General features: G+C 43.5%; 1 protein-coding gene across 3 annotated transcripts in view; it reads right to left on the reverse strand.

The window, feature by feature from the left end:
• Positions 1 to 25058, reverse strand: part of LOC122774286 (transcription factor HIVEP3) — a 46654-nt gene that overhangs the window by 4932 nt on the left and 16664 nt on the right. For 2 of the 3 annotated variants that reach the window (XR_006360980.1, XM_044033414.1), the window contains exons 2-8: positions 8508 to 10850; positions 7955 to 8238; positions 5726 to 7768; positions 4938 to 5086; positions 1951 to 2126; positions 1700 to 1801; positions 314 to 966 (exon numbers count right to left, since the gene is read on the reverse strand). Coding sequence is in view for 2 of the 3 variants with exons in the window: in XM_044033414.1 (XP_043889349.1) it covers positions 314 to 966; positions 1700 to 1801; positions 1951 to 2126; positions 4938 to 5086; positions 5726 to 7768; positions 7955 to 8238; positions 8508 to 10500 (5400 nt within the window). In the remaining variant the exon portion in view is untranslated. Of the gene's footprint in view, positions 1 to 313; positions 967 to 1699; positions 1802 to 1950; positions 2127 to 4937; positions 5087 to 5725; positions 7769 to 7954; positions 8239 to 8507; positions 10851 to 16963; positions 17010 to 25058 lie in introns of all 3 variants that reach the window. The other variant, XM_044033415.1, reaches the window with a different exon arrangement.

Raw genomic sequence — 25058 nt, forward strand, 5'->3', positions numbered from 1 at the left:
ATCTGAGCATTTCAGAAAGTGCTGATCTCCTGGGAATGCACATCTCTAATGTTTTCAGAGAATGTTCCCAAATATATCAAAGTGAGTGGCAGTTCTCTGGTCAAAGGAGAATAGAGTCAGACTGGTTTCAAATCATGGAAGGGCAACAGTACCTGCAACAGCAACTCAAATAACATTTTTTTACACCTACAGTATGCACAAAACAATCTCTTTCATGCACAACACAGCAAACCTTGAGGCAGATGGGTGACAGCAGCAGAAGACCACACCAGGCAACACTCCTACTGATAGATGTAATAAAAAAAAGACTCACCAGTCTGACATGACTACCCTTTGTACTGGGACTCTCCCAAGGCAGGTATCCAGTTGTCCTGTGCTGCAATCCAAGCGGTAAGGGAGGCGTCCAAGCTAGTGATGATTGGTAGCAGGTGGGTGAAATGGTATGAAGTGGAGAAATAGGTCTAATGGGAGAAGGTCCTCTCTCAGGGGAAGGTGAGACATGTCGGCTGGGTGAGGACAGGTCAGTCCTGGGGGAGAGGCTGTGGATGGGTGAGGACAGCTCTAGGCGGGGGGAGAGGCTGCGGCTGGGGGAGCAGCTCTCACTGCTGGGGGAGAAGGCTCTTGGTGATGCCTTCCAACCCCGCCGGGAGTAAAGTGCTCTCCTGCTGCCCGGAGAGGCGGGTCGTCTGCTGAGCCACACTCCCCTCGGGGAGTGCTCCTGACCAGGACTGGGGCCTGCAGGGGGCTCTGGTTCGGGGGTACCCTGTTGAGACTGCCTACAGTAGGTGGAGTGCCCTCCAGTAGATAGGTGGGTGTCTGACGAACAGGAAGAGGGTGCGTCGTCATGGGATACGGACTCTTCTTCCTCATCATCGTCATCCTCATCATCATCCTCAGAGTCTTCCACGTCGGAAAACTGATGCTCCTCCTGTTCCTCTGAGCCACACACACGTTCATCACTTCCTACTGTTTGTGCAGACACAGACAACATATACATGAGTCATGTTTACATCCATACCATGGCATTTAAACTTATATAAGTTTTATATAAGTCATAAGAATTATCTTTACATAAGTTGAGACAAAATCCTTTGAAGAGAACAATTTATCCGGAACACACACACACACAAAGCCTTGCGACATCGTACTGTATCATTCTGACAAACTTCAGCCACTACCCACCAACAGCTTTATAAATAGACTCAGAAGGAAAAGACAGTAATTTCATTGAATTGCACCATTCCTCTATTCACAAACTATCTCAGCGGTCATTTGAATGGACCGTTGAATTTAAATGGGCGTCCTTGGCTGTGAAGAGTGCAGTCTGTCAGCAAGAATGAGATGACAACAGGAAAGGTAGGAGAGAAAGGTTAGAGAGGAGATCGTGATGTGGCGCTGACAGCGGAAGAAGTAAATGCTGGAGTGCTTATTATCATACGCTATCCTTGAGGACAAGGTATACTTGCCAGCCTGCTGCAACTACTGTTCCATGCTCTGGATTCTTTTATTTATTTATCTGAAACTGTTTCATACCATTTCTTATGCAAGGCCAAAGGGAGAAGAATAGAACATGTTGTTATATAAGCTGTCGGTGCTGAGCTACTACAGTTCTTCATAGGCGTTCATTCAGCTGTGTAACAATATTTCTCTAAAGTGGAAGGGAAATATGTGAGATGCCTCCCCATCCCCTCTTAAGTACCTGTTTCCTCGCTCTCTGGCTCATCCAGTGATGACTCAGATACTCCCATTGCCTGACATTTTTTCCCATGAGCCTTTGACTTCATGTGTTTAGTAAGGTTTCCTAGGAAAGAACAAGAGAAGCACATTAAAACGGTCCTTGATGTACACAGGTACAACGTGATCACTGGGCACAACACTGGTGGTTATTTATAATATAATGGAAACATGAGATACAGAAAATGTCTAAAGTCATTTCCCCAGCATTGGTACCTTTGGTTTTGAAGGCAAAATTGCAGTGTTTGCAAATGTATGGACGGACATCTGTGTGTGTGCGGATGTGCTTTTTCAGCATGCTGGGCTTCTTACAGCGGATGCCACACTCTCCACATATGTACTTTCCCCTGCCACGACCTCGCACATAAGTATACTCTTCGTTGGACTTGTACCTAAGAGACACAAAGAGAGCAAATTTCATTGCTGCTTAAATAATAAACTTTTTTATAACGTTATTTTATTGCCCCAGGTAAAAGTCGGGGGCTGAATGCATAACTGCCAAGCTATGCTGTCTCCTCTTAGTTGGTAAATGCACCAATATGTTGACTAATCAGATGCAAACGTATGTGGCGCTGGACGGGCAAACACACACTCACACACAAACAGAAGGGTTTCTTTATAGAGGCAGGTTGGGAAAGCCCCACCAACAACCCTGCAACACTGAGACTCTGAGTTATTCTCTCCACTATTCCACTGAGATCAGGTGACCGGGCCAACAACAGCAGCAGCTAAAGTGGGGTGGGGAAGCCTAGCTCAAGCCAACAACCTAAAATAGATGTAGTATATATATATATAAAAGTCAAATAACACATTTAGTTTGAGTCTATGAAAAAAGTTGTTTACACACAATCTTGAATTTTACCAAAAGGCTATTTGTGGACACAGTGAACCACAGTCAGTTTAAATCCGAAAGAATTGTCCTCTATGAAAACCTCTGTGCACACTCCTCACGAGGAGATGTATAATCCAGTCTGAATGGTAAATATCCAGTTTGTGATGTGTGTAATTGCAGGATATGCACCACATCTTCAGGAAACCCAGCTGTGAATGCTCCCTGTTGTATAACGGAGCCAGCAATAGCCGTTCATAACAAATCATCATTACACAACTGTAAAATAGTCTCCACAAAAGCATTATGTTGTATTCATTCAACGGATGACTGGCAGTTTACTGGCATGCATTTCTTGCTACTGATAAAAATATCCACCCACAATTTGGGAAAACAAAGCGCACGTTGCAATTCACACAGTGAACATGAAATCAGCTGCACGTCTCTCACTAAACTCAACCATCATTCATCATTCGTAGTGTTTACGCTCAGCAGCCGACATGACAGGTTGGTATTTCTAAGCAGTGACAAATGAATATCAGTAAATACTAATAAAGACAAATAGAGATTAATCTCATTTCATTTAGTGACAGTTTTAACCAAAGGAAGTTTGACAGCACTAATCTTTTTGACACGAGCCACAAACTCTTTCTCACAGACAGACAATGCCAGTGACTGTTTCACCAGTGTCATGACAAAATTTGCAGCGTTGACCTATTTTACCACAGAAATCTGCATCTCAACAGAATCCAGAAGAAGACAGTGTAGAACACACAACAGACTTTTACTGCCAACAAGAAAAACAGCTCCACAGAAAAACAAAATCACATAACATGTTTCCTATCTGTGTGATATGAATGAACTTTTCAGACACCGCCGTCTATCTTTCTTGACAAGATCTCTAATGGTGTGAGACATTGGATCAGAAACAGAGCAGCATGATGAATATTCATTTAAAAAAGTGCTCCTTGTTCTTCAGAATAAAATGAGCAGCGCACAGTCGGGTTTTCAAAGCACTGACAAAAGGCAGACGGGGATAATGAGTCCTAACTGAGCCAGGGAACAAAACATTCAGCAGAGTGAGTGGCTGTGCTTATCCGCAGTGCATGAATAACATACAGCAGGACATCAAGAGGTACCGTATAGGTACCGTACACAGAAAAAGGACACAGGGGAGCCTGAGAGGCTGCGATGAGGATGCACTTTTTGGATGCGTGTGTCATGCGTCAACTGATAATTAGTGCCTTATCTGGTTAAGCACACAACTCATCCATGTTCTATGTGTGTGCCTAAATGTGTACATGTCTGTCTTAAGCAGGCTGTGTGGACCAACTGTCCAACAAACCTATCTTTGTGAGGACATTTTGGCTGGTCCACAACAACTTTAACGGGCAGCATTATTATGTCTTTGAGGATCCACACAAAGAATACAAAACCATGTATTTATATCTTTGTGAGGTCCAAAAAACACTAAGATATAAATCCAAGCTTGTGTATGTGCATGTCAACATACATGCAGGTTTATGCAGCTGTTCTTCTTTGGACTTCCATTTCATTGAAAAGTGTTTTCGCTTATCTTAACCTTTCCTTCTCTATAACTAATCAGAAGCTAGGAAAGCTGCATTGGAAAAGATCAGTCAGAAATGTACGTGGACAACATAAATATGTTAATGCAGCATCAGTGATATAGTGTGCAGGTGTACAAACACCAGTGTCAATTGCTCTGAGACAGCAAGGGAAGCTCAGCTTCCTCTAGAATGTATTTACAATACTAAACGTGCACTAGAACACAATTAGAGCATGTCGTAGCAACCTTCGCATTAATACCACCTGAAGCTCAGCTTCAACTGTTCTCTATGGGAATGACACAGAATAGGTTTATGCGCTTAATTGGAGGAACTGTCTGAATGGCGGAACCAGTTTTTGATTGGCAGCGCTGCAGAAACATACGTGACGGCGAAGACTTTTCTGCCACAGTCCTGTGTGGATTTTGTGATTCTGTAGACAAATAGCTGGTGGTTGTATGTTATTTACTTGGTGATATAGCCCACCATTTACATAATTATCCCGAAAATAAGTGGGCCTGAAATGAGCTTCCCCTGTTTCAAAGACCAGCAACTGCCACTGACACACACACAGACACAAACACACCTATCTCTCCAAATGAGCTATACTAAAACACAGACATTCATGCCAACAGTAAGTGGATCGAGTTTGGCTGCAGGTTCAAATGAAGCTCCCATCTGTCATTCCCTGTGCTCTCTTCTCAGCTGTGCTGTCACTAAGCATAGGGATAATGCTGTACAACAGATTCCTTGTGTAAAGTGTAATAAAAAGCTGTGAACTTCAACAGAATCACTCTTATAAGTCTTACCCGCCTTCGAAAATACGAACACGAGAAGGCTCGCCCTTTTTGGAAGTGGAGGGTCCTTCCTCCTCTTTCATCTCTTTATGTTCCTCCTTCTCGTGCTGTTGCTGCTGATCCCTTACTTCAGTGAGGGTGCTGGTTGGGGTGGCATGTACCTACACTCGAGACACACAGAAAAATTCAAAACAACTTAAAATGAAATCTTCTGTTTTCCTACTGCTGACTTGGAAGGGTACTCATGTTATAGATTGTTGCAATTACAATGCACTATGCAGTATACAAGCATATTATGTAAAGTGCTGTGCAAAAGTCTTTGGCTTCCATTAGATTTTCTGTTTTAGTGATGCTATAACGACCATAGAGTAGAATTATTTTTCAATCACTTTATTGGAACACATGCCGAAAATATGGAAACAGGAATGCAGTTTTAAAATAACTAAATTCTCAACAAAAAAACAAAGAAAAAAATAACTTCAACAAGTGTATTTAGTGTGATACTACCCTTACATTTGAACAATAGCATGACCCTGGCTCTCTTAAAAACCTGAGTGGAGTGGGACCCTAAATAATGTTACTGGTAAAACCTGTGTTTTTCCCACTATCATGTTGTATCATATATGCTGTAACGGTTATTCATAAAATAGTGTTGAATAGTGGACATTCCCCTTTAAGTGTATTAACATGGTTATATGTAAAACTCACTCATTAGTTGAATTTTTTTTTTCAAATTTTGTGTCTCTATATCAGACAGGTTTACAGAGTTTACAGAGAGGGTGTATTGTGGTTATGTTTACCTCTGACACATGTGGAGTCCTGCTACTGACAGTGGGCAGCTTGTTCTTGGCCGGGTTTGAGGCTGTGGCCATGGTGTACGTCTCTGTGCTGTGCTTTTGTTTGGAGCACAGTAGAGACAAGACCATTTTAGTGCTGAGTCCTGGCAAGTTGGGGTTGTGAGCACTTACACTCCAGGTAGAATAAACTGAAGTGTGGGGGTCCCTCTGTGTGGATGGGTTGGGTTTGACATAATTCAGGTAGCACGAGTTGACTAAGGTGGAGGTGTGAAGGCTCGGGAATGTAGGGACGCTTAATCTCTCAACCCCCCCTTCCACAAAGGGCACCTCTTCTTTTTTTTGACTGGTCTTCTCTGTTGACTCCTTCTCCCCCTTTTCCTTTTCCTCCCTGTTATGTTGCCTTGACATTTTCTCCTGCTCCCTCTCCTCTTTCACAGCTGTCACCTCTACTCTCCCAGATTGTTCCTTCTCTCGCTCTTCCAGTTTTCTCCCAGTGACTTTATTTTTGTCCTCATGCCCTTTCTGTTCAGCATCCCCATCCTCCTGTTCCTCCTCTCCTTCCTTACATTGCTCCCCTTCCTCTTCCTCTTTTACCCTTTTCAGGTGACGTTGAGCCTCTGTGCTGAGCTCCAGACTGGCTGCAGGGGAAAGCATCCGTTTACTTCCTCCGGCACCCAGTGGACCATATGCCTCCCCAGATCCAGAGGGCAACTCTGAAGGCAGACACAGGGGGAGAATGACGTCTGGAGAAGGGACCTTCAAGTATGAACTTTGCAGCTTTTCCCTTTCAGTTTGGCCCATGATGACCATAGCTGTGCAGGAAATGGGTTCCTGTGATCGTGTGCAGGCCTGGATCTGAGACAGGGTGGTATACATGGCACTGGCATAGGTAGGGATGTGTGTCTGGAGGCGAACTGGAACCACAAGTGACGCTACTGGTGTGAGCTGTGCCAAACATGTGGCGATGACAGGCCGTGGGTGGTGGTAGGGAATCGTTAAAAGCGAGGGATGGGGACGGTCAGAAGACATAGAGGAGATGGAGGATCTGCTGTCTGCCATCGGAGGGGAAGGAACATGTGTGCTAAGTCTTGGAGGAACAGGCAAGCAAAGAGACAGACTAGCGCCGGTGCTGGAAGAGAACTGAAGAGGAACTAAAGCTGGAAGATGACGGAATGGTACACCCAACTGTTCTGCCATGTGGATGTGTGTTTGCTGTGTCTGTGTATGTGGAGGTCCTGACTGAGGGTGTAAGAAGGCTCTGTGGATGAGCTGAGTGGACAGCGCTTCAGAGATGGTTGTGGTGACGGGGAGTAGCTGGGATAGTGATCCTGCAGGGAATGATTGTTGGCCTCTGGGTTTCAAAGGGAGCACATCCTGAGGGGGTGGGATGATTTGTGGCTGTAACATCTGCAATGCCTTCCCTGTGGCTTCCAGACTGAATTGGGTGCGTGGCTCAATGGAACACCGAGGAGGAAGGATGGAATGAGAAGGCCCAGGCTTTGGACTCTCTGCTCTGTATGCATGACTTGTGCTGGCCCCTTCCTCCTGTTCAGGCTCCCCTAATGTGGCATGCTTTACAAGCAGACACTTTCTCTTTTCTTTCCAGGCGGATGTAGACTGCTGAGGGGAGAGAGACCCATAGTCAAAAGACTTACTTCTGGTCTCTGAGATCTGCTCTGTTTGCAGAGGGCTGGCCGGTGCCTGCTCTGAAGCTGAGCGCCTCATCTCCTTGTGGCTTTGGTGGTGTTGATGTGAAGCAGGTGGCACCATTAACATCTGGGAGCTTTGGTTACCGACAGCCCAGACAACAGGCTCTGATCTTGCTGTGTCCTCAAAAGAGGCAGAAAGGCTTGAAGTGTGGGAAATGTTGCTTTCCTGACTGGGGCTGCGGGACAGAGATGCAGATTCAAAGCTAGACTCTCCAGAGGACTGGGCTGCTTCTGCCAGACGGAGTCTTTTCTTCTTTGGTGGCAGTTTCTCTGCAGGGAGCTGGGCTAGAGTCTGACTACGCTGAGGCCATTGGAACTCCTCAATTCTCTCCACCTCCTAGGACAGAAAAACAATTTATTAACTCATCCTGCATCAACATATGTAAATAACACCCTATAACGAATGATATGACACAGAGCTCTCATCTATTTTAGGAAAAATAATTCAGTCCAAAAAGAAAACAGACCTGTAGAATGGAGGTCAAGAAATTACCAGAGCCAAATACTTCAAATAATTATGTACCTTGGATGAGGATGTTGGAGATGAGACAGATGGCATGTCAGCATCAGGCTCCACAGTAACAAGTATCTCTGGCACTTGGATGTTTGGCTGACGGATGAGGCGAGATGTGGAGGGTGATGGTTTTGGCTCAGGTTGCTGTGTTTGCTGACGCTTTCTGTGGTCTGGTTCCTGACTTTCCATAGATATACTTTCCTGCTTCTCAAAGGAGCTTGTGTGCTGGATGACAGACACTCCCTTCCTGTCCTGTTGCTGCTGTTCTTTCGGCTCTGACTGTAAAGACAAACCTGGAAACATAGAGAACACATACAGCATTTCTATCATTCTATTATATTGATATACTGCATTTAAATTATGGTATTTAGTTGTGGATGGATTCTATAATTTGCAGTGTAATGTTTTCTATACTCTATTACGTATTATACGTATTGAAAGTTTATGTACCTTCTCTTCATCTATTTAGATTTATGAGATGATAAAAAAGTATCACAGACAAGAAAATGATTGCTCAAATAGAATTAGGTTAAATTGTGTCAGCAGGGATGCATGAACAGACCTGAGAGGGCCTGGTTGTGCTCCGTTCTGCTTGGCACTGGAACATGGCCTGTCGCGCTACCTGACGTGGATACTGATCCAGGGCTGGCAGGGTCCTCCTCTAGGCTCTCCTCTTTCCTCCTCTTCCTCACAGCCATGGCCAGTGCCCGAAACTTATAGTGCATCATCATCGGGGGACGGTCCTCCCGGGATGTTTTTCTCACATCCCTGCTCTCCTGCTCCAATGTTTGCTGCCCTGGACAGATGCCTCTGTGGGCCTCATAGCTTTCGCTATGTTGAAAGTGGGCCCTGCATGCTTCACATTCAAATGGGCTAGGACTTTTTTGCTGTTGTTGCAGCTGCCTGGCTAGTTCAGTGCCTCTGGCTGAGGAGGAGGAGGTGGATGGACCGACTTCCTCCAGCATTACCTCAGCTCCCAGTGGGACTTCTATGGCAGGCTGGCGCTTCAGCATACGCTGAGTATGGCTGGCCCTCATCTCTGCTACCACTGCTTGTTGCTCATCGAATGACTGGCTGAGACGATAACCTCTGGGAGACATGGTGCTAGAGGTGGAAGGCTCTCCTTGGCTAGTAGATGATGGCATTGAGTGGCTTCTAAGCAGAGGTATAGATGACAGCTCCTCTGTATCTAGTGGCTCTGCCTCAGGATTGTGGAGTTGCCTCAAACCACTTGGACCAGCAATTTCTCCTTTGGGATCAAATGTGTAGGGATCTTTAGGGGCACTAAATTTAGGTGATTCCATACTGCTCTTCCTAGACAGAGAGGAGCGCCGTGGCTTTACACTATCAATTTCACTGGTGTCTACTACTGCTTCATTGATAGTGATGAGCTTTGTAATGTGTTCTATTACTTGGGTTTTTTGTACAGTGAAAGGAATGTTCTTTTCCTCCATTTCTGATGATGAGGAAAGTGAAGAATGAGGCTGCTGCTGATGCGGACTGCGCTGCTGTCCTCCCAGCCTTCCATATTTCCCCAGAATAATTTCTGCATAGGTTTTGGCACTGGCACTGGGGGGGCTAACTTGAGACAGTTCAGTGCTACCTGATCCAGAAAAGTAGCCAGACTCTGTGCTGCCTTTACTGCCAGGGCCTAGAGAAGAAGATGAGGTGGAGAGGGAAGAGGGAGGGTCATCTGGAGAAGCCATGGGTCCACGTTTCCTTTCACTAAGCCTCAGTGCCAACCTTTGCTTTACAGCCTGGGAGTCTTCAGGCCTCTGACTCTCCTCTGAGCCTGCAAGGACCTCTTTACCACCTTGACTCTGCTGGCCCAACATCTCCTTGACAGAGGTTTTAGTGTGTTGTCCTGTCTCTTCCTCAGACTCAGTGCTTTCTCCCTCTGTGTGCTCCTCTGGGTCTTCACCAATGCCACTGCCCTCTGGTCCACTCAAACTGGGCTCATCACGACTGGATGCCAATCCTGCTTTAATGCGATGGGCATGGGACTTACGGTGTTTGTACAGATTACTCTTGGTCTTGAAAGAAAATCCACAGGGGGCACAAGGATAGGGTCTTTCTCCAGTATGGGAGCGAATGTGTTTCTGAAGAACACTTGGCTTGGCACATGGACGGCCACAGTAAGAGCACACATATTTCCCTGGTTTTGGGGGTTTCTTCTCTCCTTTTCTGGGTGAGCTGACCCCCTCTACACCCTCTTGGCTGGAATGAGATGGGGCCCCATGGCCATGCTCACCCTGGCTGGGGACGAATGAGGTGGACGGGGAAGCGGGAGAGAAGAAGCTGCCTCCTGAGGGACCTGGGTTGTCTGAATGCTGCCATGCTACTGCTTGCTGCTGCTGCAACCGAAGCAGAAGGTCAGTGCGTCTGGGCTGGCGATTTTGCAGACGTCCCAAGGCTCTGTGTACAGGACGAGGATTAGGAGGCTGCTGGGGCTGCTGAGGTGGACAAGATCCAAGCGGGGATTCAGTTGTCACATGCTGCTGCTCTTGCCTTCCAGAGCGCTGCCCATCAGCTGGACGGCTGGGCTCAGCCTCCATAGAGTGGAGAGGAGGCCTCACTGACACACAAGGAAGGGCTCTTGGAGCCTCATGGGGCTAACTGTTAGCTAGCAGATTGGGCAGAGGCAGGGAAACATCAACAGTGTGGGTTGTAAATGAAAATGGAGGGCCTTCCTCAATGTGGGCCAAAAGTTATTCAAGAGGACCAAATGAGACATCATTAAAAGGTGCCCAGGAACTGCATCGATGCAGATAAGCATGGATCATATCCATTCACAAAGCAGCTCTGCTTCTGTTCGGCCTCAGCCATCCTAACAACTCTCCCATGGTCTTCTTTGCATCTTCTCCGTTGGTTGTCAAGACTGCCAGATGTTCAACTTCTGAGGGGTCTAAAGGAACACACAAAAAAAGGAAGACCTGAGTCACACAATTGGAAAAAGGTTTATATTATAAAGCAACAATAACGGAAAAAAAGGTTCTGCTCTGCTCACTACAGTCAACTTTAGGGCTCATTACCACATACTGGTAAAACACACAGGACCTTGTGAAGATGAAGTCCTAGTTTTCAAAAAAAAATGCCTTACAGTCTGGAAGAAAGAGTTATATTGGTAGAAAAGAATACCAAACGTAGTGTCCTACTAAACTGTAAAATTATCTATTAAAATGATTTCTACATACATCTATAATGTAATGAGAACATTAACAAGGTATGAGCAACATGTTCCCATCTGCTCTAACCTGTGTGCGCAGGATTCAGAAGTGAAAGAACATCAACTATACATTTATTAAATATTTGGTACAGATGTTCTTGCTATTTTGTCATTATCTAGTAGATAAATCTCTTAGAATTCCAGTGCATTATGTTTCTCTCAGTGTATAAGGGCTTTAAAATAGCCTTTTAAAGCATTTTATATGTACCGGTACTTTAGGCAAGAGCCTTGCTTTAACACCATGTTGTGCTGCATAAAATTTTTTTTTGTAACCTAGTATCCGAAGGCCTCTGTAGTTAGAACCTAGAACCTAGAACCTAATTTCACCACTTAAAATGTGGATTCAGTTTAATACATGATTCACTTCTGACCCATGACTGGGTATAGTAAACCATAGTCATAAATGTGCCTGATGACCACACATTGTTAAAGACACATCTCAAAGGACGTATAATATCCGTTTGATTAGCATCAGTGCAAAGGTTTGGCTTTAAAAATGATCACCTGATTACCTGCAGAACATTAAGAAAGAATATCACTATGTAAAGGGGGCAACAATAAAAAGCAAGCTAATATTCAGCCTAATGTGCTGATGAAACAGTATAATAATATGCCAATAAAGATGATCATTTTGTTCATTGTTATTGTGAAATCACATTTATTTTCTGTGTTAACTGGCCTACACTACAGGAGTCAGAGCAGGACCAGCCAGGCAACAACCACAGCACATGCCCCAAGAGAGGAGACCACAGTGGCAAAGAATCAACACAAACATTGGAAATATAGCCGTTACTTATCTGAACTGGCACTAAAGCAAAAGGGGGTAAACAGAGGGGGGGCTGTTTTGAAGTGAATAAGAGGACTTGACGGCCACAAGGCCTAAACCTTTACTCCTCATACGGCCACTAGGGTGCAGTGTTTATGAGGTGCTAAAACTGGAGCAGTTGTTTGCCTCTTGTGAAAGGATATTGTGAAACCTTTTATTGAAATGGATGTATTGAAATATTGCTCACTCACACACTGCTAGAAAGCGGTGTTTATGAGTATAGATGATCATAAAGACAATAAGAGATGAGACTAAAATGAAATCTCTTCTTCTATCAAGATGCATGTTCTGTAATATTTCCCACTTAGAACAAATCTCGCACTCCATCTTAATTCGAGACGCAGGATTCCTGTACCGCAGCTTATCACAACACATTCGGGGCCAATCATAACATTTTCACCAAGAAGCCATGCCCAACCACCGACAGTCCCATGGTCTCATCAGAGTACCAATCATCATCTGAGAGGGTGACACTGCTCGCAACCCCACCATCCATCAGGGAATCAGTGGTCACAGAGGGGGACACTGTGCATGTTTACCTCAAAGCTGTGAGGGTGAGTGAGATGGTGGCTTGAAATGCTTAGCACTGACGCAGAGCAAAATGCAGAAACTGGCAATAAAAAGGTTGGATACAGAGAATGCACAAATGTTTTATAATGATAGATAGTGGGTATGCAACTGAGTATGGAAGATGACGTTGAAATTAGACAAAAATCAGTGATCCAGTGGCTGAATAAACAGGCCCAGCAAAAGACTGCAGCTGAAGGTGCCAGTGGTGGCAAGGCAGCAGTGACAGGTTTTTTTTAATGAGCCACACTTGCTCTATTCATATGTGTCTAAAGACACATGCTGTACAGTCAGCCTTCGTTAGAGTCAGTCTACTGTGGAAAAAAAGAGGGAAAGAGAATCACTCCTCGTCTTTGAAACAACTTGACAGATTCCCCCACATCTGTTAAAGTCGATCATCTGTTTAGCATATGTTCCACCATGCAGACCAGTGCTTTGATTACAGCAGGTTTATGCTATCACCACTCAGTAATTAGACAGCATAACAGACCAAAATCAACACCAGTAAAATTAAATTCTCGTTTTTTTTTTTAGTTGCTCGTCTTCCACATCTCCTCTGTACACTTTTGAAAATAGTGACAGCTAAAACCTTCTGTCCTGAGCTGTAGTGAGCGAGAGAGACAGACACACAGACACACACACACACACACACACACAGCACTCTTGGGAGTTACATGGTGAGAAGTAAGATCAGGAGGGAATGGAGCTTACAGAAGAGAAACATGGTGTCTCAAGAGTATTGTTCTTCACACACTTGCATTTCAGAGAGAGAAGTGACGTGGCAGTAGTAGTGTAAATAAAAGAGGAGATGGTGTGGGTAAAGATAAGGGGAAAAGTGGCAAGGTCAGGATGTGAAGAAGGACGATGCAGTGGAAAGAAAACAGAAGGACTAAATGTTTACGTTGTCTAGTGAGGGGATGTAAATGCAAGTGTTTGCATAGTATTTGAAGCATTATATTCAGCATATTCTGCAGGGGCACCATTTGTGTCCAGTGTGTCTATATACATGTGTTAAAATGATATCTTGATTTTGGGTAACTTGCTGTTTATTCTGGTAAATTCATGGCAAATGCATTTCAATAGGCGGTTTATTTTAAATAATTCAGAGGGGAACTGTATTTTACTGCTTTTGAAATGCACAACATGTTGATAGTTTATACCAGTTGTTTTCTGGGAAGAAAAATGTGCTACTTGTTTACCAAATTGCATTCATTGTATATGAATGGCAATGCCGAGGTGAAACAGAAATTAAGAATGAATACGAGTCTTGAGACTTGAGAAGTGAGTACTATGAGTAAAAATGGAAAGCAAGACAAACTGACTTCCTCCACGTCGGGGCAATTTGTTCATGTAGTTGGTTATCCGAGAGCTTTAATGATCTCTGGCGTAGCTGTTGATGCATCCCTTAAACAATGTGATTACGAGGTTTTAAGGTTGAGAGCATTGCCTCCATTATTCATGGAAGTCTAGACTGCCAGCTCTGAGTGGGGGAAACACACAGTCACAGCCTTGCCAGGAAGATGAGGGAAAGGAATGCCAAAGTGTAAACTACATTGAGCCAAAGCACACATGCGCACACCCCACCGTGTACAGTGCTACACTCGACAGAGAAACAACCGCCAACACACAGCAGCCAAAAACCTCGCTGACAGCAAATGACCAGCCAATTAACTGCAGTGCCCTGAAGTGACCTATGCTGGTAGCGCTCAGCTGATCCTCCTGCTGTTAGATGAGGGAATTCCTTTCACATCACCCTCATTCCTCATGGATGACCTGATGAGTTCATTGTAACATGAGAGCATTGCAGTCATGTGAGGTAAAATGTGCAGGCTATGTGCAGTATATTTGTCCGGTCTTATCAATGAGCATGAGGCAGGGTGTTTTTTTGTTTTTTTTGTTTTTTTTAAACTCTGCTCTATTTTTAGGCTGAGGTGTGAGCAGGAAGCCACTGCTGCAGCTGTTATACAGTGTTATATTCTTATGACGGTGGGTGTCAGATCAAAACCATAAAGCCGACATAAGCAGCAACATGGAGCAATGTTGTCCCATTCCAGCCCGTCTCGAAACATTGTATGATAATTCATGCAGCGCTCTCATGTTTTCTGTGGTGTCTGCACCAAAAATGTGGTTCACAACTAGTCTACTAAGAGAAGAAGGCAGGATTAGGGAAAAGTGTGTGTAGCATGTGTACGTGAACATGCAATGGGGCTTTGTCAGCAGAAAGAGGTGCTGATGTTTGTGGTCCCGAGGAAGCCCACATACGACATGGTCGCACATGCAAACTTGTTTTTACATCTTAGTGAGGACACATCATTGGCATAATATATTCCCTAGCCCCTTACCATAACCCTAAAACCAGATCTTAACGCTGAAAAGCCTTTCAACATTGTGGGGCCCAAACAAAATTTCCCCACAAAGACAGGTCTTCACAAGCATATAAATACAAGTACACACACAGTCTCCTGCCAACATCTTTGCTGCTTCTATTAAGCCAAGCAGTTACATTTCTAAAAGTGTAAATCCTATAAAACAAACATTTAGCTCATCTCCTGCTCAATAAGTAGCACGGGGGCTGTGCAGCAGCTGTACAGTTAAAACTTCATTATCATGCACGGGAGAGTGTGGCCGGCAGAGTTAGTGTTCATTTCCTCATCAATACCCAGATGGATCCGTGCAGCTGGTAATGACGGATAAAAAATATGGGCTAAACATTAAATTACATTGTGCCCAGAGAATAGATTAAACCCTCTTAAGTGCTTTTTAAAAAATCTGCTGTCATACTGTACCGCTCCCTCCTCACACACACACACACACACACACCTCTCTCTGTCTCTCTCCCAATTTCTTTCTTCCTGGCTCTAGCCTGGTGCAGGTTCCTATGGAAACCAGCCTACTCTGAGCAACAGCAGATGGAGAGGGAGCTGGAGGTCTAAATTTATCTCCCAGCATCCTCTCTGACTACAGACACATAGTGGCAGCAGGAAGTGTAGAGGGGAAATGCTTGGCCTCTGCTTGTATTGACAAACTGGCATGACCCTTGGTATCCAGCTCCCTTTGAGTGACACTGTCTTAATGTCACAGCAGCACCATATGTCACATATGCAGCACCACCTGTGACTGCCTCAACCGAGTAACTCATAATCTGAACCAAGCAACTGAAAAAAGCATTTGATCATGAAAACGCCCCGAAGTGCACTCAATAAATCCAGTTCCTTTCCCCTGCAAAAAAACACAGCTGTCAATCAAACCCAGGGCCCAAACCCCAGACATTAACAGTGAGCAATTACAGAACCAGGAGTAGAAACATTTTGGTTTGCTAAATGACTGGAAAAACAAACCCAGATGACAGAACAAGACACTAGATGGAGCATAAAACCTCAACTCATCAACACTCACCCAGGAATACCACTGCTGTCAGGGGGAGCAGCGCGCTGAGGAGGACGCTGTCTGAGAGAGACACCACATACCAGAGCGCTCACTCACGCACTCTCTCTCTCTGTCTCAACTCTGTGCGGGATGCTTGGGGATCGCCGCACCTCTGAGGTGAGACGCCAGTGTGGAGAAAGATTTCACAGGGCTTTGAAAAGACTGGCAGTTCACAACCGTTGCGCTGTTCACTTTGATTAAACACAAGCCAGTGAACTGCAGGTCAATACCGGCCTTTTAAATCAAACACGAGTGGCACTGCACGGCCGGGTAATGCACACCTCGACGGCAGGGGAAGATTGCACTCAGAGTTTTAATAATACCCCTGCCAGTGGAAAAATCAGCTCCTATGGTGACATAATGAACTGAAATAACACACTGACCACAATTTAGACCAAATTGCAGGTTGCCACATTTTCTGTCATTTTATTTGTGGCCAAGAATTTAATACATGGAAACTGGTTTTGGTCATTTCCCAGTTTGTCAATTTTAATTCTGTTTACGCGCTGTATATAGGCCAAAATTTGTCTTAGAGGGCTTTACCTCTGATGGGAGAGGTAAACTTTGTCCCTCTAGTTAAATTCCACTTTAACAGCAATGGAGACTTCCCAATGCCAATTAAACATGTGACTCTGAATCCTGATGTCCATGCAACTCAGTGGTGCCACGTTAAAACAGCTCAGGTATATTATTGTACAGAGGAAAAAAGTGGTTGACACTGACAAAATAATGTTTACTAAGGTGCCAGATTATAATCTAACAAACAGCTAATTTACAGTAACAAACAATTAAATGCAAACACTTCGCCCCAGTCACACAGGTACAGTCACTTGACTAATGAGTCATTTACAAGACATTGGATTGAGAGAGAGAGAGAGAGAGAGAGAGAGTGGGAGGGTGGGGAGGAGAGGAAGACAGAGAGTGGAAGACAGAATGAGGGGAGGGAGAGATAAACAGGCAGAGTTTAGATTACCTGACAGAGCAGTCTGGTCTTCCCCCTTAGAGTCGCTTCACAGGCACTGTGAGACAAGCAGGGAGAGCCAGAGAGTGAGAGCGGATATGGTTGTTTGAGTGGGTGTGTTGCAGAGCAAGAGAGAGAAATGGAAAGAGAAGAAGAAGAGGAGGGAGAGAGAGAGAGAGAGAGAGAGAAACAGAGAGACAGAGAGAGAGAGAGAGAGAGAGGGGGGTGCTGGGGTAAGGCAAACAAGACTTGTGGAAAAATATGGAGGTAGAGAGGAAAACACTACGTGCATGTTTCCATTAAATGCACAGAAAATCATGGATTAGAAGGGAGATGAATGGGAAGAAGAAGAAGCAACAATGTACAGTATAATATTAATGGCAATACTTGTGGACATATGTATGTTATTTTTAATTCCATTTTAATTTTAATTATCCAGGTAACAATCAGTAAATATAATTATTACCTCACTATTATCCCATTGTTTACCAAGTGTTAGCAAAGAAAGTAAAAGTGACTCATCATCTCAGACATGAGAACCACACAAAACAAATCACACCAGCATCTCTAACCACAGTAAAAGCATCAATGCTTATAAGGTGCAAGAAAAAAAAACAGGAGAAAGACAGAGAGTGCACCCTAACACATCCCAGGACCGAAACATCTGCTTAACGCACACACATTCAGCAGTGGTGGCACACTGCCCACAGATAGGATTACAAACAGGTCTGACATGGGGTTTTCCCCGGCAACACAGAACCCTGGAAGACAAATCCTGCAATTATCACCTCCTTATCAGCAAAGTTATCTTAATGTAGCAACTCAGACAAACTACCTACAAGACCATGTCTCTTAATTATATATATGTATATATATATATATATATATATATATATAAATATATATATATACATACATATATCTCTATCTCCTGTCAGAGTGCCACTGTGCTGCATCTGTAAATGGATTCCAGAGTGGCATCCATTCAAGCAAGCCCCCGCATTACTCAGAACTTAGTCAGACTGAGCCTATCAGCAATGCAACACCAGAGAGAGAGAGAGGAAGAGAGAGAGAGAGAGAGAGAAATGGAGAGACAGAGAAAGAGAGAATTCAGAATGAACGGAGGTCCTGCTGTTCCATAGAGCTTTGCCTCATTGGCAGAGCACAGGAAGTGTGAGTCACACACTTTAAATAAACACACTCACACAGTGACGAGTCGGCACACAGAGTGAGCGGATGGCTGAGCTACTGATCAGAAGACACGCAGAGGGAACATGGTTCCACACAGGCCAGCGACACGTGGTGGCCTGGTGGGACTCACAGCCAGATGACGTGTACAGTCAAAAGGAGAAGATGGGTCTCTTCTCCTGTTATTGCTCCATTCATTACATCTATCACTTTTGTTTTCTTTTAAACCTCATCTGATTAATCTCATCTCACTTATTTGCCTCTCATTTATTTAACTTTTACTTTTATTGTTCAAATCCAGTCTCAACCAATTCATCTCTTTAGCCAATTAACGAGCTCTGGTGGGACATTTTACAATCTACTGCCATTCAGTGGACACGGTGGCACCTGATGGCTGCACGGCCTCTGCCCGTCATGTTGCTGTGTCAGATCACAGTTCTCCAGGTTGGCTTCACAGCTGTAGTTGTTACTAGTTAGTATAGTGTGTCTAGCACAAATTACGGGAAAATTGGCCACTCGTGCTGTGTGTAAATGTGATATTCTCCCAGTGATTAATAACAAAAACAACTGTTTTAAGGCTCCAACAAACAAAGAAAAGGGCGTGGAAGATTCAGTGTGTTAGAGTTTGTGAGTAATGTGAAGTCCACACCGGGTTGAGTTTAGAGATGCATTCAAGGAACACTGCAATTTCCGTCACTTCTGCAAACACATGCAGCCCATTAACTATGTGCTTGCTACTGCTGCCATCTGGTAGTAACGGAATTATTTTATCAATGCATCATCTATTAACAGTGGTCATTATGTATTGTTATAGCAAAATTTATTGGAATATCACAACATTGATTGAAGTTTTTCTTCCTTGAGGTGTGGGTGGTAGGGGACTATCGGTTTTTTCATGCTTCAAAAGGTTACGCTATCTGCTTTTGAAAATCCACTATTGATCAACCCTCCTTTTTTTTGCCTCTGCTCTGTGTTTCCTCTCTCATTTTATTTGGTTCCACTCAATAAGAGTGTTGTTCAGGACTTGGTGATTACCCCTGACTCCAGGGGGACTGTGCTGGCCTGATGCTGGGCTTCTCTCACAGGCTGTTGGCCTCACTGGCCGAGGCACAGTATTGTGTCTGCCTGAATGCACGCATTGTCGGCCTTTACAGCACACACCTTCTATACTGTACTTCCCTGTGAGGGACCTTCACCCATCTGTCATGCCTTTGTCCTCTGTTCCTCAGACTGAGGGGTTCTGACTGGAAGGTGGCAAGGGGAGCAGAGGCTGAGGAACAAAAGTGCTACTGTGGCGATGATTGACAGCAAAGTCGCTCTGCGCAGACGTGACGATTAGCAAGGCTGGGGACACACAGTGTGCTTAGACGCTAGCGAGAGCTAGGAGGTGTTAAGTTTAACAGCTTTGCGAAAAACAACAAGAGAGATGATATTCATTTTTCCAGTCTGGGATCGATATAGGAAGTGCGGTGGTCGTGAAGGCGTGAAAACAAGCTTCCACGATGCTGTAACATATGAAAACCAGATGCAACTCGCTGACCACATGCATGTCTGGCTCACATGATGCAAAGCATCTACTGCATTTACAGTAACTGGAAACAAGGGCTCTCCTGTGGTATGTGTGGTCACATGAGGCAATTATACATACATGACACACACACACCTCCCTATGCAATATAAAGCAGAGGCGAGTAACACCTAAAATACAAATATCTTCATGCTGTTTTGGAGCAGCCACAGACTATAATTTGGTCCAAATGAGTGGTTCGTGCATTTACAGACAGCCATACAGATGCAATATTTTTGGACTTTCACCCAAATAAACTGCAGACACAGGCAGTAAGACAGGCAAACATGGGTGTATTCAAAGAGGGTTCTCTCTGGTCTGAGGGTAGATTATTCCAGACGTGTGGTCTTGTAAACTGACCCCTCCTCTGTCCATATGACTGTGGTATTACGATAGAAACAAGATCTATTTAAACCAGGGAGCCCACCTTCTGTATAAAAGCTACTATGGACCAGTGTTTTTTTTAAATCGGTTTGCATTTATTGGCAAAGAAAAAAGGGGTAAAGGGTTAAAACAACTGAGTCTCCTGGAATCCACTTGACAAACCACTAAACCCAGTAACAGCTAATGTAAATGCATCACTTTATTTTCACCTCCTACCTCAGTATTACACTTGCATTAAAGCTGAGGGAAAGAAATGAGGTTTTACGCCTCCTGGCCTGGATACAGCTGCAACATTGATCTGCTGATGAAGAGTGGAACGTCTGTTGATGGTCCAGTAAACAGTGTGAATGTGTTATTATTGAGCAGACAAGTGATCCCTGTGAAGCTAATGTCATATACTGTAGAACTGAGTAACTTCAAAATGTTTGTTTGACACTGGTATAGATGCAATATCTGTAGATTATCGTTTAAAAAAATGTATTTTTAGTCATGGTGGATGGCAGTTCTCAGCCAGGCAGTCTGGGACTGATATAAGTATTCAAATAACATGAAGTTTGGTACAAGCATTCATGTTCTCTTTTAACATTAAATGTGATAACTTGGTGATTCATGACGTTTTATTCAGCAGAATCACAAAGTCAGGGTTCAAATGTGCCCACTACTTTGGTCAATACAAAGCCAAATGCCACTTCCATTGAACTCAGCTGCACATTCTGTTTAGTGCTGTACATGGATGAGGACGACTATGCAAATCATTTGTAGAGATGGGAAAATATGACTTTTCTGTGTCCGATATCACAAACTCGAGTATCTACCGACACCGATATTAGTCAAATACAGTCATTTTAGACCATTTATGAAGCTGTAAACATCACGTTTGTGCTGAGTCATTTCAAAGACACCATATTCCAACTGTGTAACAACTATTGTCATTCCAAAAGAAGAAATAAACAGCTCAAACATGAAATGCTTTTGCTGATTTGTATTTACAGTTTTACAGTCTATGCATAATGAAGCATGCCATATACAGCCGACCCAGTGATTTTGACCAGTATCGAGCTAGTACCAATTCCCATCTCTAGTAATTTATCAGTAGTTTGACTACAGATATTTCTCAAAAGAACTTTGTCAGGCAATAAATCTATCCATCTATTTATTGTGATAAGCTTGTCTCTAATCCATATCTCCCAGAAATGAATCAACAGCAAGGTAATGAGTAACTGTATGTACGTGACAATATTTGAGTCAAAGGGAGATCACGTTAACATTTACATCATGCAAATACACACACTAACATGGAGCACGGTTTTATAGATGCAAACGATCAGCCAGCTAATGGAGTGAAGGATACCAGTGTTGTGTTAGTGCCAATCGATCCATATCCTCAGCAGATGTGACATCTGATCCTGTGAAACACTGACAGACTGACCACTGGTGTCCCTCTTTCTCCTTCTATTTCTATCTATTTCACTCGGACACAAAGACATGCACAACTCCTGCTTTGCATCCACTCTCTCCCCATCTGGTTCTCAAATTCAGCCTGGCATCACACTAATCTTTTCCACAGTGCTGAAGCATTAAGAAACACCAGTGACTGCATGTATATTACCAGGAAAGCTACCGGGAATTCATGTCTCCAGGGTTGCTCTGGTAGTCATTATGTAAAATTTCTCTCAAGGTAAGTAATTTCTTGTATACAGAGGTGATGTATCTTTAGCAATTTGTGATGGTGGTGTAAACCCTGCTATTATAGTTATATAAAATTAGATTTCATTCATTGCTTGAGGGCCAAAAGGCACAAAATGATTCCATTAGGTACAGTAGCAGTGAAACAAAACACACACACACACACACACACACACTCTCTAAAACCACGTTGAGAGGTACCGTGACATGAATGATACAGATGTGTTCATCAAAGACATCTCGTCTGCCTTTGGACAGCTCAACACACAAACATTAAAACGCTGCACAACTGTCCAAATACAAGAAAAAAAAGAGTGACAAAGCATGTAGGGGGGTAAGGGATAAACATAGAAAGAGGAACTGATATTTTCAAAAGCTGTCCTCTCTGCGCCTACAAGTTTCACTGATGCGTGGATGTCGAGATCACAGTGCAAATTCTCCCACGCAGCTGACTGTACCCGTCGTTCACAGTCGACTGTTATATGTTTGCTCTCTCACTCGCGGTGTAACTGAAAAGAATGGGCTGCAGGCAAAACTGCGATAAGTTGGACATTTTCAGCTCATTGACTGGAGAGGAGGCAAGTACATGCTCATAAATCCATTAGATAAAAAGACTCATTATCATATAAAAAAAACAACTAAATTCACAAGAGGATTTTTGCCTTCCATTAAGTCATATATATGAGTTAGATTTCTTTCATTTTCAGGTAGGTTACAAGCACGTCTTAAATCCAACATTAAAACATTAGGTTTTACTCAAATTTCCGTCATGCCAAAATTAGAAATCTGTTTCTGGTCAGTGCAGTTATTTCTGACAATCTATTTTTTGCAGAAGTCACCCATGTGAAATCCTCCCCATGTCATAGAAAAGTCTGTGCAGGTTCCTCTTTCTGCAGCTGCTGTACAGCATCCTGTGCGAAACTACGGCAGGTAAAACGAGCACCAGTGTGGCACTGTGCATGACCCAGTGCCACGAGTTATCTGCACATCGCAGTGACCTGGGGAATATGTTAATCAGAGCTGTTTTTTTTGTTGTTTTTTTATTGCTGCCTGTATAAACACAGACATGGTGAAGAGTCAACAGGTGGATGCTCAGCCTGAGTGCATTCAAACACCAAGAACCAGGCCCACGGAACATCAACACAGCCTGCGGCCCTGCCATTAAATCCTGCCCCTGGCACAGGGGCACCCTCCTGATTTGGGAGTTTACTCAAAGCCAGACCAGTCCAAGTAATTGCTACCCACAGTTACAAACAACTCCATTCAGCCCAAGAGTCAGATTACAGTTTACTCTCTGTCCTGCGAAACTCTGCTGCCCATTCTGCCTGGTGCCAAGCTGACTTCCCGGCCTGTCAACAGAGACTCTCCATCAACATCTCATCAGCTGCTCAGCTTTAAACCAACTAAGAATTGCATGTATACAAACGCCATGTGCCCTAACCAGTGTGTTCGTGCGTTTATTTCTCTAAAAGTGGAGGTGGGAGTGAGTGCTTCTGATAGAGAGAGACAGAGAGAGAGGGAGTGAGAGAGGGAATACATGTGAGGCAGAGAATAACAGGAAAACTGCCTTGTGCAAATGTGTAGGAGACGGACAGAGACACAAAGAGAGACAGAGAGAGTCAACTCTCATATATGGTTATCTCGTGTCCTCAGAACAAAGCTGGGCCTACAAAACGGACTCTATCTACCATCTGAGACAAATCTTATAAAAGGCTATGAAATGTGTGTGTGTGGTGGTGGTGGTGGTGTGTGCAGCCTCTATATCTTGAGAGTGCAGCTCCGGGGCTGAATGAGGCAGCTCATCAATCATACACAACAATCAAGTGCAGCTAAAAAAGTCTCTAGGTAAATCTCTGTGTCTATGTGTATGTGTGTGTGTGTGTGTGTGTGTGTGTGTGTGTGTGTGTGTGTGTGTGTGTGTGAGACAAGATGTAAAATGCTGAATCTACAGAATACATGTCACCTATCAATACTATCACTTGTGTATACTTGAGATTGTCCCTAAAATTATTATGCTCAACATCTCTCATATATGAACACTTTCCTTCAGCACTAACCGTGTTCTCAAACATTTCCTCTCAATATAATAATAATGGGTCTTTTACATCTTAATATGTTTGGCTTAAATAGTCAAGATTTTAGGAAAATCAATGGAATCTGAGGTGGGGGACTTTTGACTTGAGTAAAATGACAAGAAACTGACTTGATTTATGGAATATTTCTCAAATATTGAGGTTAAACGTTACAATTTGTTTCTTGAAAGACGGGAAACACTGGCTTTTGAGGCCTTGCGTACAAACCTGGCAACCGAGCGACACCACAACGTGAAATTTCATTTGACACTTCAAATCACACAAAGGGCGGTAAAACAGGAAGTCAATTGGTTACTATTTTAATCTAAAACTAGTTAAAGGCTTGCTGGGTCAAAAGCTGTTTTTTTATTTCCATGGTTTAACGTAGGCCTCTAGTTTTATTTATTCATTTAAATAAATAAATGAATATAATTATAATATAAATAAATAATATAATTATATCTATTATTTTAAAGGCAATTGAGTTGTATGGGACCATGAAACAGTCCTTACATTATATGAATAACACAGATGCGAGACTTTGGACTTGCTTTTCACTTACTCCCTTCTCTGGTATTAATATACTACTCATTGCAATGCCAAAGTTACTATTCAATAATCCACTGAAAAAATGTATGTCTGTAAAAGAAGAGTTGCTGTAGAACTTTGCAAAACACGGTCTGATGCTTTGTGTGTCCCAAACAACAAAGTTCATTCACCTCCATTGTATCAAAACTTGAGTAAATAAAACCAAATATTTCTATGTAGAAGGCTGTTAATATGATATTAAAGTATTTGGCTGTTCTGGCCCTTTAAGCCATTTTAATATGACTGATATGAATGAACCATTACATCAATAATTCATTCCTGGTTTAGGGTTATGTTTTGCAGAATAATTAAGATAGTCTTTCCACCTACAATTTAAAGTGAAGTACAGTCAGACCTGCACATCATAAGCCGCTGAAGATGGTTCGATGGAACACGTTAAATCATTGTGTTGCACTCAGTGTGTTAATCTTAAATGGACAGTAACAGCGAGCGGAAGAAACATGGCTGCACTATCAACACAGGGTCAAGGAATGAGAATAGGAATACAACATGTGCATCAAACTTCACTGCAAACCAAGCAGCCCACTATAGAAGACAGACAGGCAGAACTGTGTCACTGGCTGTGCTCACTGATGCCGCAGGAGGAAGAGTCCACTGTGGA

This window comes from Solea senegalensis, linkage group LG9, assembly GCF_019176455.1.
Source record: "Solea senegalensis isolate Sse05_10M linkage group LG9, IFAPA_SoseM_1, whole genome shotgun sequence".
NCBI classification, from domain to species: Eukaryota; Metazoa; Chordata; class Actinopteri; order Pleuronectiformes; family Soleidae; genus Solea; species Solea senegalensis.